The 13,101-nt window shown below is 56.1% G+C and overlaps 2 protein-coding genes across 9 annotated transcripts in view; both read right to left on the minus strand.

Annotated features, from left to right (window-relative positions):
• Positions 1-13,101, minus strand: part of KLHL35 (kelch like family member 35) — a 140,502-nt gene that overhangs the window by 9,702 nt on the left and 117,699 nt on the right. The gene's annotated exons all lie outside the window — the stretch shown is intronic.
• GDPD5 (glycerophosphodiester phosphodiesterase domain containing 5) overlaps positions 4,090-13,101 on the minus strand; it is an 87,540-nt gene continuing 78,528 nt past the window's right edge. For 5 of the 8 annotated variants that reach the window (XM_060605589.3, XM_081790332.1, XM_081790333.1 and 2 more), the window contains 6 exons: positions 12,592-12,749; positions 12,193-12,340; positions 10,658-10,740; positions 10,094-10,108; positions 7,743-7,855; positions 4,090-5,070 (listed from right to left, as the gene is read on the minus strand). In XM_060605589.3, coding sequence (XP_060461572.1) covers positions 4,919-5,070; positions 7,743-7,855; positions 10,094-10,108; positions 10,658-10,740; positions 12,193-12,340; positions 12,592-12,749 — 669 coding nt within the window. In that variant the 3' untranslated portion in view covers positions 4,090-4,918. The remainder of the gene's footprint in view (positions 5,071-7,742; positions 7,856-10,093; positions 10,109-10,657; positions 10,741-12,192; positions 12,341-12,591; positions 12,750-13,101) is intronic. The other 3 variants (XM_060605592.3, XM_060605593.3, XM_060605594.3) reach the window with 3 other exon arrangements.

Raw genomic sequence — 13,101 nt, forward strand, 5'->3', positions numbered from 1 at the left:
GAAGGAAGCGCACCAGGTGTGTTAGTTGCTTTTATGTACATAATTTCATTTGATCCTCACAGCCCTGAACGTTTCTTTAGATGCCCCTGCCCTTCTTTGAGTCTGTCATAAGGAAGCAAAAGCACACAGGGAATCCGCCTTTCAGTGGTTGCTGTGAGGATGAAAAGAAAGGTGTTCGCGAAAGCACTCTAGAGACTGAAGGGCGGTACTGGGCTGGCTGCGATTTGGCCGTTATGAACATACAGTCTCCGCTTGCACACCTCCAGGGACTGGGAGCTCACTGCATGAGGTTGCATTGCCCTGGAGGTCAGATCTTGCCCAGTGTTAGTCTGGCTTTCATTGCTCATGCTCCGGTCATTCTTGGCGCTGGATCGTCCTGTCTCAGGATGACAGAAATGTGCTCCCCGGTGGGCAGCGTCCCAGGAAGCTAACTATGCCCAAGTAGAGGGGCTGGGCCCCGAATCCACCTGGCTCCCGACTCTGCATGCCTAGCTGCTCAGCCACACTTGCCAGGGTTAGGGGATGTTCTGAGGAGCAGCCCAGGATCAGCAGAGGGAGGTGAGAGAGGTCAGCAGAGCACGCGGCCCCCATTCCATTCTCTGCAGGCTGTTTGCTAAGAAAGCAGCCACCTCCTGGGCTGAGATCCAAGAGGGCAGGCCTCCTCAGGGTAAAGAGGGGCTTGTCCCTGCAGCACAGGGGCTGCTTGGCGGGGCAGAGAGGGAGTCTTCTCCTGGAAGTGCACAAATACTTTTTCACTTTTTCATTCGTTCTAACTGCCGTCTAGTGCACTGGGCACTGTGGTCATGCTGGGACATCAGACTCAGTTTCCACCCTGGAGATTCCCAGTCTGGGGGCCGGAGGACACCCGGTTGCAACATGGAAGGTAGGGATTCCCAGGGAGGACCCTGCTGGGCATTCTCCCATCCCAGCTAAGAATCTAGGCACCTCCAGCCGAGGGTCCTGATGCAAACTGGGGAATCCAGCCTCTAGAAGTTGACATGCTACCCTGTTTCTTGTTCACATCCACAGCCACTCACACAAATACACATTCAGACTTGTAGACACCACACAGCCTTGCCGTGTGAGGGTCTAAGTCCCGGATGTACCTGGAACTTACCTGGCCATGCCCTCACCCAGGTGCTCTGTCGCTGCTGCGCTGGCACTGACCACTCCTCTCTGTCCTGCTGCCGCACCCCTGGCAGTCCCGGCTCCAATGTCCTTGCGGCTCTGCCTGGACTCCCGCTCCGGCTCAGCTACAGGAGGACAAAGGGGCTGGACGCCAGGGGGGAGGGGAGAGGAGAGGGGGAGGAGGGGACGCTGGGCTTTTGTTCCATTCCTGGACCAGCACTGGGAGGGACGGGGGGAAGGAAGGAGGCGGGAGTAAGCGTGGTATTGACTGTGCATACATCTCAGGGAATGTTGTACCTGGATTGGGGGTGACCTGGCACTGGTTGTACCCCTGAATAAATGCATGGATGTGAAGGTGTAGGGGAGATTGCCCTAGGAAGTTGGGGTGTAATCGGGTGGTTGTGAGTGTACAGGTGTTCCAGGGTCCCTGTGAGTGTGGGAGTGCATGGGGACCTGGTGACTGTGTAGCACCAGGGTGGGTGTGATTGTATAGCTGTAGGTGTGACTAAGAATGTGATTGCATAGCTTAGAGGTCTCCCGTTTTCCTCCTGCTTCTGTGTGGCTCTGCTTTATCTGTGTTCCTATTTGACAGCAGACTTTGTCTTATAGGGACTGCATGTGTCTGGTTGTCTGCCTGGTGTGTCCCTCTTAGTGTCCATCTCTAAGTGGTTGTTTCTGTGTTTGACATGGGTCTGTCTGTAAAGGACAGGAAGCTGTGCCTTGTGGATCGTGTGTGTCCTATATGTGTGGCACGGTATGAGTTGAGGTAGTTTTCAGCAATGTACCCACCTCAGAGGGGACCCAGTGAGGTGGGGCGTGGTGGTACTGAGCAGGCCTGGTTGGCATGGACAAGAGGAGGCAGGTTTGGGCTGGTCTGGCCTCGTGGACCCCGAGGAGGCAACCCCATAGGCTGCTCCCAGATCATTTGCTGCCTCCACAAAGGACCACAGGGCCTAGTGTTTGAGAGGCGGGTGAGGAGATTTGCCTTCATGGAAGAGGTCAGCAACTGGGAGGAGGTTGCTTTGACAAGAACCTGGATAGGCCCAGGGCACTTGGGGTCTGGTCCTGGAACTGCTGTGACTTGCCATGCAGCCTGGGGCAGACTCCTGCTCATCCCTTGGCCCAGCTCTTCATCTTGGCAGTAGGGATGCTCACAGTTCCTGCTCTGCCACTCTTACTGGGTTGCTGTGACACTCAAGAGGGGGTCTGTAAGTGAAAGCCACGTGCCATTGGAGTCAGTGAGGCCTGGGGCTGAGTTTGTGGAAGGAGCTGGGATGGCAGGAGTCACCATGATGCTGGCCAAGTAGGCGTCCTGGGGGCAGAGTCTATTCCCAGAACCCCATGCCAGGGAATGGTCTATCTCCTTTCCCCCCAAGAAAGGAGTATGTGTTGCGATGTGTCATAGGTTATGGGAGATTCTTTTTTAAATTTTATTTATTTATTTTGAGAGAGAGAACATGAGCAGGGGGTAGGGGCAGAGAGAGAGAGAGAGAGAGAGGAGAAAGAATCTCAAGCAGATTCTTGACATGGGGCTTGACGTGGGGCTTGACATGGGGCTCGATCCCACATCTCTTAGATGGTGACCTGAGCTGAAACCAAGAGTCGGACACTTAACTGATTGAGCCACTCAGGCACCCCTTGGTCACTTTTTATCTGTACTTGGGAAGGATGGCCCTGGAGCAGGCTCACCCGGGGGAGGCTGTGTCCCTGAGGTCCAAGGGAAGGAGTGGGACGGGGAGGGACCCTGTCTCCGGTTTCCCTGTGAACAGGGCAGTCAGTCTGTCCTCCACAGACCAGGGGAGGATGTGGGGATGACATCAGGAAGGTTGGGTTCTCAGTAATTCTTCAGTCAAGGGACAGGAGCCAGCATTGACCACAGGATGCAGGTTCAGCTGAGGGTGGAGACAGGACTGGCCCTCTGCCCACCTAGGGAATGGTCTCCATGCTCCCTCTGCTTTGGGGGATGAGGGGAGGCAGCTGGACTGCCTGTGCACTGGGGAGGTGGGTACATTGTAGGGCCCCGGTGAGGGATGCTGACTAGCTGTCCCACTCTGAATTTCCAGCCCCCTCTACCTGCTCCTGAAGACTTTGGGAGGTCTCAAGTTGCCCAAGTGTGGCCATGAACCTGGGACATCCTGGCCAGGGGCACTGGCTGGACAGGAAAGGGCTGGAATGAAAGGTCAAATCCACTTTCCTGGGTGGGCCTGCCAGAGGCTGGAGAGGTTACTGGGGCATTTTGTGTAGAGCAGTGCAGCCCATCCCTGACCTGGCTGTTCAGGATTTCTCTTATACTTTGTGCCCAGGGAAAGGTGGGAGCTGACCTCTGTCCCTTCAAGGGATGCACTTGGTATATGTTCAGTAGGAGGGAAGGAGTATGAATCCCCTCACAGTTCCCAGAGGGTGGCCCTAGAGGTTAATGTGGGGGGCACAGTCTGGATTTCAGAATTTGGGAGGGGTTTCTTTTCCTTTCTTCCAAGAAGGTACCAGAATTGCTTAGACCCCAATAATTCTGTCCAGAAGAGGTACATCCCTTGGCTCCTAGAAGCACCTCCATATGGCTGTGAGGGGACCTGCTAGTTCCACCACCCAGCCCTGCACTGGACCCAGGAGGTCTCCCCATCTGCCTTGCCATTCCTGGCTGGTTATGGAAGGCACGCACGCATAGGCTCTGGGGCCAGAGCTTGGGCAGGATTCTGCCTCTGCCCATTCTAAGCTATGTGGCTTTGGATGGTCACTTTCTCTCTCCAAGATCATCTCCCCACCACAGTATGGGGATGCTGGTCCCCAACCCCAGGGTTATTAAGGAACCCCTGGTGTCATGGTGATACTGGGTAGGGGCCCAAGTACCCTGCCACTCTTCTACTCATTTCTGAAAATGCTTCCTCCTTTGGCCAAAACTGAATCCCAAACCCAGCAAGTTCTCTCCCCATCCTCCCACAGACCATTCAGAGACAGCATGTGTCAGGATGGCAGCTTTAATCATATTGGCCAAGGCCGTCAGGCTTGCTCTGCTGTAGGCCTCCTTGGCCATGCCTAGGACACTCTTCCTAGGTGGCCAATGCCCTGTGGCCACTGATGTGGAAACCTGAGGTTGTATCAGTCTGCAGATCTCTTGGGCCTCTGTGCCACTCTGCCCTAGAAGTCTGTTGGACACGAGGGCGAGGGATAAAGCAGCCTTAGGCCTATTCTCCTGGCCATCTCCAGCTGTTCCTGGGGACATGGCTCAGTCCCTCTCCTGAGGCAGGGCCAGTGGTGGTAGGAGGCTGGTCAGGGAGGAGTGTCTCCACCACAGCAGGCTTTCTTCTTGGGCTGAACCTCCTTGTGCTTTGAGACTGATGTGAAGAACAGCTGCTGGGGGCAGAGGCCCAGCCCAGGCCCTCAAGGCAGGAGACACCGGAGAAGTCGGCTACCTCAGCATAGACAGGAGGATGGACACACGTGGACACCCACATCCTCAGCTGCCACACGGCCCAGCAGCGAGCCATCAGAGCTTCCAGATCAGGATGCAAGGGAAGGCCTCCGGGGGAGGACCAGGCCCTGGGCCCCAGACTTCCCAGAAGGGGCCCCAGGCCAGCAGGGGCCTCTGCGAGGCTGGAGTTCTGACCTGGCTGGGCCTCAGGAGAGAGGGGAGTCCCCTTCAAGGGGGGCCATGGCTGACGGGGGCCGGAGCCAACGAGGAGGCCGTGGAGCCAGCTCCCAGAGCACTCCAGGTCCAGACATGCTTCTGCCCGCTCTCTTGGGTCCCCTGGTCTCCACGTACAGGTACAGGCTGGGACAAACAGGTCTTCGGCTAACGCCCACTCCGGTCTGTGAGAGTCTTGGTGCGGCTGCCACTCCCTCGGTTGTCCTTAGGGGTGGGAGCACTGTTGGCATACGTGTCATAGCTGTTGTCTGAACATACAGAGAGCTCATCGGAAACCTCCATGCCATCGCTGATCTCTGCTGGGCCAGAGGGAGGCAGAACGTGAGTAGGGAGAAGAGAGTTCAGTGAGGATGGCTGGCAGATGAGGGGGAAGGGTAACTCGCAACACACAGCTCCTGTTCAGGCACTTGGAGGCTGATGAAATCACTGGGTTCAGGTGTGCTATTGAGGTTGGTATTCAAGGCCCTCCTTGGACTCTGCAAACACTCTGGCCACACCCCATTCAGCTCTCCCCTGGAACTCCACCTCCCAGCCACAGAAAACCACCTGCACCCTCCTGGGCTTGGTGCTCATGTGTTTACTCAGGGCCTTTGCACACACTGGTCCCTCTCCTGGGAGTGACTTCCCCATCGGTACTTTATTTCTTAAAATATGGCTCAATTTTTCTCATCTCTGTTATTATGGTTCCCTAAAAGCCTCCCCTGATCCCCCCACGCTGGGATGGGACCTCCTCATGTCCACCTTAGCCCCTGCTTCCCCCTGCCCCATCGCATCCTGTACTGTCACTATCTGTGGGCCCCACCAACTGGAGTACTTCAAGCACAGGGGTGAGGTCTGGGTGCATCTGTGTCCCTACTGCCTGGCACAGCACCGAACATAGAGCAGAGGCTCAGGAAGTATCTGCTGAGTGGAGCTGAGCCCACCCTGAGTGCCTTGGTGAGGTTGAGGGTCTCTGGAAAGGACCTCTCAACCTGGAGTGGGCAGGGTGGCCTGAGGACTGTGGCTGGCTCCCTCAGAGTCTGTATCCGAAGGTGCTCAATGAATGGCCTTTGGCACTGAAGGAGAGGTGGGGGCCTGCGTGGGCAGAACCTTCCAGGCCTAGAGGCCTAGAGGCTTTCCATTCACTCCACCCGCCCCTTCTGATTTCCCTGGGCCAGGCTGTAGGAGCCTGGGGACCCCGGGTGCCTTTGGCCCTTACAGGAGCTCCCCAGTGTGGCTAGAGGGCTGAGAACCACCAGGAGAGGCCCTCCAACCCAGCCTTGGTGCTCAGAGAAGGCTCCCAGGAGAGGGCGGTCTTTTGAGCCAAGGGAGGAGGAATGTAAGTGTCCCATAGGCAAGAATCTAAATCCTAAGCACCTAAAACAGTGCCTGGCAATTATCTGTTGAAGGAATGAATAAATAAAGGGGAGAATGAATGAATGGATATTCACACAATCCTAGGAACTAGCTCCCAAACCAGTCACCCCCACTGGGGTATCGTTCATTCAGGCCGTGTTTACCAAGCTCACTGCTGGGTCATGCATGGTGCTAACCCCACAAGCACCCTGTGAGGGGCAGGAGGTGCCAGTCTATTTTATACAGGAAGGGTCTGGTGCCAATATGCTCTGGTTCACACTCTAGTTGGGGACAGAGCTGGGATTTGAACCCCAGTCCATCTGGCTCCTAAATATCCCTCAAATCTCTCCTCTCCTCCGTGTTCCCATGCCTAATCTCTCACCTGAATTTCTGGCTTCCTCATCTCCACCTTCCCCCTCTCTAGTTCACCCTCCATGCTTGTTAGAGGTGGAATTGTGCTCTGCCCCCCCAGTTTGTATGTTGAAAGTTCTAGCCCCCAGTACTTCATGATGTGACTTCATTTGAAAATAAGGTTGTTGCAGATGTTAGTTAAGATGAAGTCATCAAGGTGGGCCCTAGTCCAATATGCCTGCTGTCCTTAGGAAGAGTTGAAATTTGTACACAGAGATGCATACTGGGAGAACCACGTAAACACAAATATGACCACCTACAAGTCAAGGAGAGAGGCCTGGGCCAGATCCTTCGCCCACAGTCCTCAGAGTGAATCAACCTTGCCAACACCTTGATTTTGGACTTCTGGCCTCCAGAACTGAGACCATAAATTTCTATTGTTTACACCACCAGTTTGGGGGGCTTTGTTACAGCCCTCCTGTAACAGGGACAGATCTGCCTGTGACCATACTCTGCTTTCAAACTGAAGCCCAAGCTCCTGACCACACTCTCGAGGCCCAAGTGCCCCCCTCAGTGCCACCTCAGGGTAAGTGAACCTGAGCCCCCCCCCACACACCATATGGAATGATAATTCTTGGTACCCCAGTAAGCCATGCCCCCTCACTACCTCTGAACATATGCTGTTCCTGCCTGAATACCCTTCCTTCCCTCTGCTTGGTCAGCCCTCACTTCAAACCCAGACCCCTCCTACTCATCTTTCCCATTCCCACTAGGTCACCTCCTTGCAAAGTGGGCCCCAAGACCCTCACTGTCCCAGAAAGCTCTGACCACTCTTCTCTGCACCCCACTCTGGCTCAGCACACCTGTTGGAGCTCTAGTGACACCCAAGTTTCTATGTATTTGTTCTTACAGCTGCCTCCTCCATCAGACTGGGAATGCCATCGATGGGCTGGCAGCAAGCAGAAGGGAAAAAAATCAATATCTGTGGTGTATAAACCAGGCAAAGGAGGGTAAGCTTTAAAAGCAGACTCCCCCACCCCCACACTTTTGTCCTTTGTCCACCACCCATGGGGCTGACCGCCCCAGGGCTTGGAGTGGATGACAGCATGCGGAGGGGTACATGTTTCTGTATGTGTACTTCATGAAGCTGGGTGGGTACATGTATGTCCGTGCTGTGTTCCTGGCTGTACGTGCTGCGGGCGAATGTGTGTACACATACTCGAGTACATGCGTGGGGTGAAGGTAACTGAGCCCACCGCCCATCTCAACCTGCAGGGCTGCACACCTGAGAAGATGAGCTTCTCCTTCATGATGCTGACATCCCGGCTGGTCCGGCGCACCGCAGCGCTCAGCATGATCTGCTCGGGGTTGTAGCTCCGTATGCCACCCAGGCGCCACCTGCAGAGACGGCCCCATGGGCACAGGTCCTTCCCCACCCTTCCTTGGAGCGAGGATCCTGCCCAATTCCAGAACCTGTCCGGATTGGGCCTGAGAGGCCAGCAGGACTCTTGTCTGACTAGAGATGGGGAAACTGAGGCCCAGAGAAGGGCTTGAGTCAGAGTCCCCTGACTCAGCCAGGGCTCTCCTGCCTCTCTCTTGTCCCCGGAACCCTAGGTCAGCCCTCCTTGCCCAGGAAGATAGTTTGTTTGGGGTTGGTGAGTTCTGTTTCGGGTGCTTGCAGTTGCACGCTGACTTCTGGGGTAAATTGGGGTGGGGGAGCTTAGCAGACCTGACTCTGATGAGCCATCTGTGGGGTACACACCAATCTCAGGGAGTCCTGGCTGATGTGTCGTCCAGCTCCACCATCAGGACCAGGCTGAGTGAAGCCAGTGGGGAAACCCCAGAGTGGAAGTGAAAGAGGGGAGGGAGTGAGGGGAGGAGCTGTGAAGACAAGTGGGGAGCTTGTCTTCACAGGTTCAGAGGCAAGGGTGTCAGTGACTCGGGTGGGCCAGAGGCTGCTCTGTTCCAACAACCCTAGAAGAGTGACCTGTTTCCTCACGGTGAGGCACAGGCTAGATAGAGCATTAATTCCTCTGACAGCTGAGGCAGGGATGAGGTGGGGGATAAAATTAAGCCAATGGGCAAGAGGTGGGGCTGTACGGGGCATGCAGGGGCCAGGAAGAGCTGGGGAACTTGGGCTCCTGTACCTAGCCCACAGCAGTTTTTGCTATTGCAGTGCCTCTGAACCAGCCCCAAATCTCTGGTCTCTGAACTTATGACTTGTCCTGCAAACTAGACAGAAAGACTGACTGAACCCCTACCCCCATTCCCACCAAGAGAAGCAGGGGTCAGCTTGGAAACAAGAACCCAACCCCTCGGACACTGAGCCCTGCGGGGGTGGTGCGGGCAGCCCGGACTCCATGAGAAATCAGTTGTTTCCAGATGGGGTCAGCACAGCAGAAATGGACAGACAGATGGACAGGCAGATGGGTGAATGAAAAGAACAGACAGACAAGGGGGAAGCAGGAAGCAGAGGGGAAGGCAGCCTGTGCTCTGGCTGGGCTGGCTGCCCTACATGTCCTTGAGGGCAGCGATAGGTCTCTTATCTGCCACTGTGTCCCTGGCACCAACCTCAATGTCTGCTGTGTGGCAGGTGCCCATAGTATTGGTTCAGTGAGTGAATGGAGGAAGGGGGCCCGCAGGGAATGATATTCTCCCTCAGGGTCCCCTCTTCCATCAGTCCTCTGCTGACCCCCAGGAAGACAGTGACATGACCCTGGCTGGACATGTCCATCCCAGCACCTAGGCCACCTTGGCTGGCCCCCATCCAGCACACCGGGGCTCCGAGAGCGAAGGCCTGGCTCCCCGCTGCAGGCCCAGCACAGCACCAGCACATGCGGATGTCTGCTGGCTGCAAATGAAGGACCAGGTACGTGTCCCTTTGCTGCACTCAGCCCCTCAGCCCCTCAGCCAGGGAGGGTCCTCTGGAAGCTGGTTAGTGAGGCTGTATAAAGCAGGAGGGCCGAAGGCACTTAGCTAAGGTGAGGGCTTGGACCCCAGGACCTAGGACTCCTGTTGGAAATTAACATAGAACCCAGGAGGAAAGTGTCAGGCCAGGGTCTCTGCAGCCAGGCACATCTAGGACAGGAAGCTCAACCACTGTGGGGTGCCCCCAGGGGAAAGCAGGGAGGCTGTGTGTATAAGGGGGGGGCAGGAGTCACAAAGTGAGAGACACAGAGAAAGATAAACAGAGGCAAAGCCAAAAGTGGGAAGGGGGGAACAGAACTTGGTAGGGTAGTGGCGAAGGCCCCTGCGAGTGCTAGAGTTGGTGGCAGGGGAGGGACAGCCAGGCACAGCCCCTCCCCCGAGGGAGCCGCTTTGGTGCTAAGAGAGGCCAGGTCAGCAAACCTGCAGGGAAGCATGGGTTCCCATCCACAGAGACAGCGAGGAGGAACAAAGGGCAGAGGGACACACATGGCAAGATGGGGAGAGAAGGGAGGATTGTGGGGGAGAGAAGGAGGGCAGGGGACAGCAGGAGGCTTCAGGCGAGGGGAGGTGTCTGGGAGGGTGACCCGCGAGGGACCCTGACCCAGGCACCGGCTCAGTGCACGGCAGGTTTTCAGAGGGAACTGGAGAAGGGAATGGCAAGGAAGAGGGAGAAAGAGGGACAGGAGAGGAAGACCACACCAGAATTACCTGATCAAGTGATAGCTGTGAGATGCCAGAGTGCAGCAGAGAGGGGGGTGGGGAGAGAGAGGAGGGACATGCGCCGGATCAGAGCGGTGTGTGACAGAGAGAGAACGTCAGTCAGGAATAGAACGGCCAGTTGTTGTCTGTGGCTGGTTTGGGGCCCCTGCCTGGCCCTAAACCCTCCCCCAGACCAACCCCACTTCCCCACTGCAGCCACCAGCTCAGCTGCTACCCTGACAGGCAGGAGGTCTCCAGCACAGCACACCTGAGTGCCGGTGACAGCCCAGGCCCCGGGGAACAGGTCAGGACACAAGCCAAAGTCCACATAGCAAATCATGTCAGAGCTTGGTTGGCTATGGGCTCCTAGCCGGGTACCTGTTCCCGAAGCCACTCAGCTCTGGCTGAGGAGGACGGGCTGCAGGCCACTGAGCAGTCCTCCTCCTACCCTGAACACGCTGCCTGGTCAGGGCTTCTCCTGGCCCAGGACTTGGGGAGGTTTGACTGGCTGAGGTGGGGGCTAGCCTGCTGTGGGGCAGGGAAGGCTGTGGAAGGGCGTCCAAGCCTACTCACTTCTGGAGCACGAAGATGCCAATGATGAGGCTGAAGGAGACCAGGTCTGCAGTGACCCACATGAGACAGTACTCGTCCGGGGGCTGTGGACAGATGGCCAGTGGCCAGTTTTCAGTCCTGGCCAGTCCATACCGGGGCCCCAGACTGAGGGTCCATATGGGCAGGGGGACCCCACGTCACTATCAGGGATGGGCTGGGAGGATCCAGAGGGGGCTTCGGGGCTTGAGATGATATTTTGTAGGAGTAGGCTCTGAACACTGTAAGCGTGTGTGTGTGTGTGTGTGTGTGTGTGTGTGTGTATGTAGGATAAAAAAGATCTGTGTGGGGTGTCTGGTGGCTCAGTCATTAAGCATCTGACTTCGGCTCAGGTCATGATCTCACAGTTTGTGAGTTTGAGTCCCACATCAGGTGAGCACGAACCCCGCTTCGGTGAGCCCCACTTCTCTCTCTGCCCCTCACTCACTTGTACCCCTCCCGTCTTTCTCACTCAAAAAAAAAAAAAAAAAAAAAAGATCTGTGTGGTATTCAGGGTAGAGGTGGCATTTGTGAATAAGCCTGGTGGGTTTGTGTGCTTAAGGGGGGCTCCAAGCAGAAGCTGAGTAACAAAAGACAAATAGCTGAATGTGGGGGTGTGACTAGTACGTATGCAGGGGTGTGTGTAGCATCTGTGCAGGTGTGAGATTACGTGTGTCACTGTAGGGTGTTGAGTGAAGGCCTGCCCGCTCCCGGGGCCAGGGAGGGCAAAGCCTCCAGTGTAGCCAGGCCTTGATGTCAGGTGAGCTGTGGAGGAGGGACGGGGCCTGGACAAAGGAGCACTTCTTGCTGCTGGTCAGCTGCTGTCACCTGAACCTCCGAGTGTGCGCACTGCTGGTTCCCAGCAGAGCCTCTGGAGGTTTGCAAGGACCTCTGGTAGGTGGATGGACACAACCATCCATAACCTAGCTCTGGTTACTTGACCCTGACACTGTCTCAGCCATAACAAGACCCTCAGACTGGCTCTCCTGTCCTCACGGAAATGGCAGTGGGGAGCCAGGGGGAGCATAGTGGGGAGTGGGGGGCTCCCCCAGTGACAGAGCTGGGACTGGAGCCCAGGCCAGTCTATAGGGACCCAATCAACCAGTTGAAAACTGGTTTTATTTGGTGTATTCTCAGAGAAGCTTTTAAGTGTTCCCTATCTTTGTCCTGTTGTTACCCTCTTTTTCTAATGCCTTCTCCTTCAAAACAAAATATAACAAACTCCCGAAACCCAACCCCCAAGTAGTTAATTTACTCCTCTGGGGCCCTTAAATGATGTTTTTCTCCCTGTGGGTTGGGCCCAGGTTCTTCCCACCCCCCAGCACCTTAGTGCAGACTCCAGAGGCCATGAAGATCTTCCTCTTGCCTCAAGCCTATACCCCCTACCACGTGCTGCCCCCACCCTTGAGACCTCACCAGAGAGCCCTGAGCATCGAGCCTACCCCCCACCCTGTATCACAGGCTCCCTCTACACCCCCAGGTGCCCCCCACACCCCCCCCCCAACAATTTCCCAACTTACCATGATCCAGAGAGGGGAAGGCACCTGGGACAGGGTATGGGAGTTGTCGGAGGTGACAGATGGGACTCCTGCACACCACAGCAAAGAGAAGAGCCACGGTGCATTGACCGTGTAGAGGTTCACACTCAAGTTCCAGGACGCATAGTCCCTGTGGGGCAGGGGGACAGAGACTGGTCAGCCCTCAGACTGGGGCCTCCGGGCCTGTAAAGCATGTCCCCCTTCACGAACCTCCTGGCCCTGGAGAAAGGAACACCCACAACTGGCCCTGGAGAAAGGAATCTCCACTCCCAGAGGACCAAACTCAGACAAAACCTGGATCTGCCTGATGCTCTCCACCTCCACTCTTTGAACCAGGAACTCTGTGCATCCAGCCTCCCCCTGGTGAGCTGGGGCAGGCACCTGAGCTCCTGGCGGGACACCTGAGTGTAGCGCAGGTTTAGCCTCTGGATGTGGCCTCTCCGCAGGCTGGCGGCCGCCTCCTTGGAACCTGATGTCTGCTGGAAGCCAGGAGCCACTTTCCGCACGAAGGGCCTCTGCCTGTTAGGCAGCCACATGACCTGCAGGCAGGAGAGGGGGCAGCCTCGGCTTTCTCTTCCGTTAAAGAAGCCTGAAGCCCCTGGAAGGTTTCAGAGAGCTGGGACCTGGCACACAGTGGAGCTTATGTGTAATCATTATCTACAGGGGTCAACCTGGTCCCAGCCAAGGCTGTGCAATTGCTCTGGCAACAACTCAGGGAGCTTCCCCTGTAGACCCCTGTCATGACAAGACTGATAACCCAAGCGTCAGTCACTCTATAGGATGCCACCAGTTTAGTGTGCTGCCATACATTCGTTTCGAATTCCTCTGACCCCCAAGTATTACAGCACAAGGATGCGGGCAGTGCTTTGTGGAAATAGCAGTGTCCCAGAG

Source organism: Panthera onca, chromosome D1 (genome assembly GCF_046562875.1).
Source record: "Panthera onca isolate mPanOnc1 chromosome D1, mPanOnc1 haplotype 2, whole genome shotgun sequence".
Classification (NCBI taxonomy): Eukaryota; Metazoa; Chordata; class Mammalia; order Carnivora; family Felidae; genus Panthera; species Panthera onca.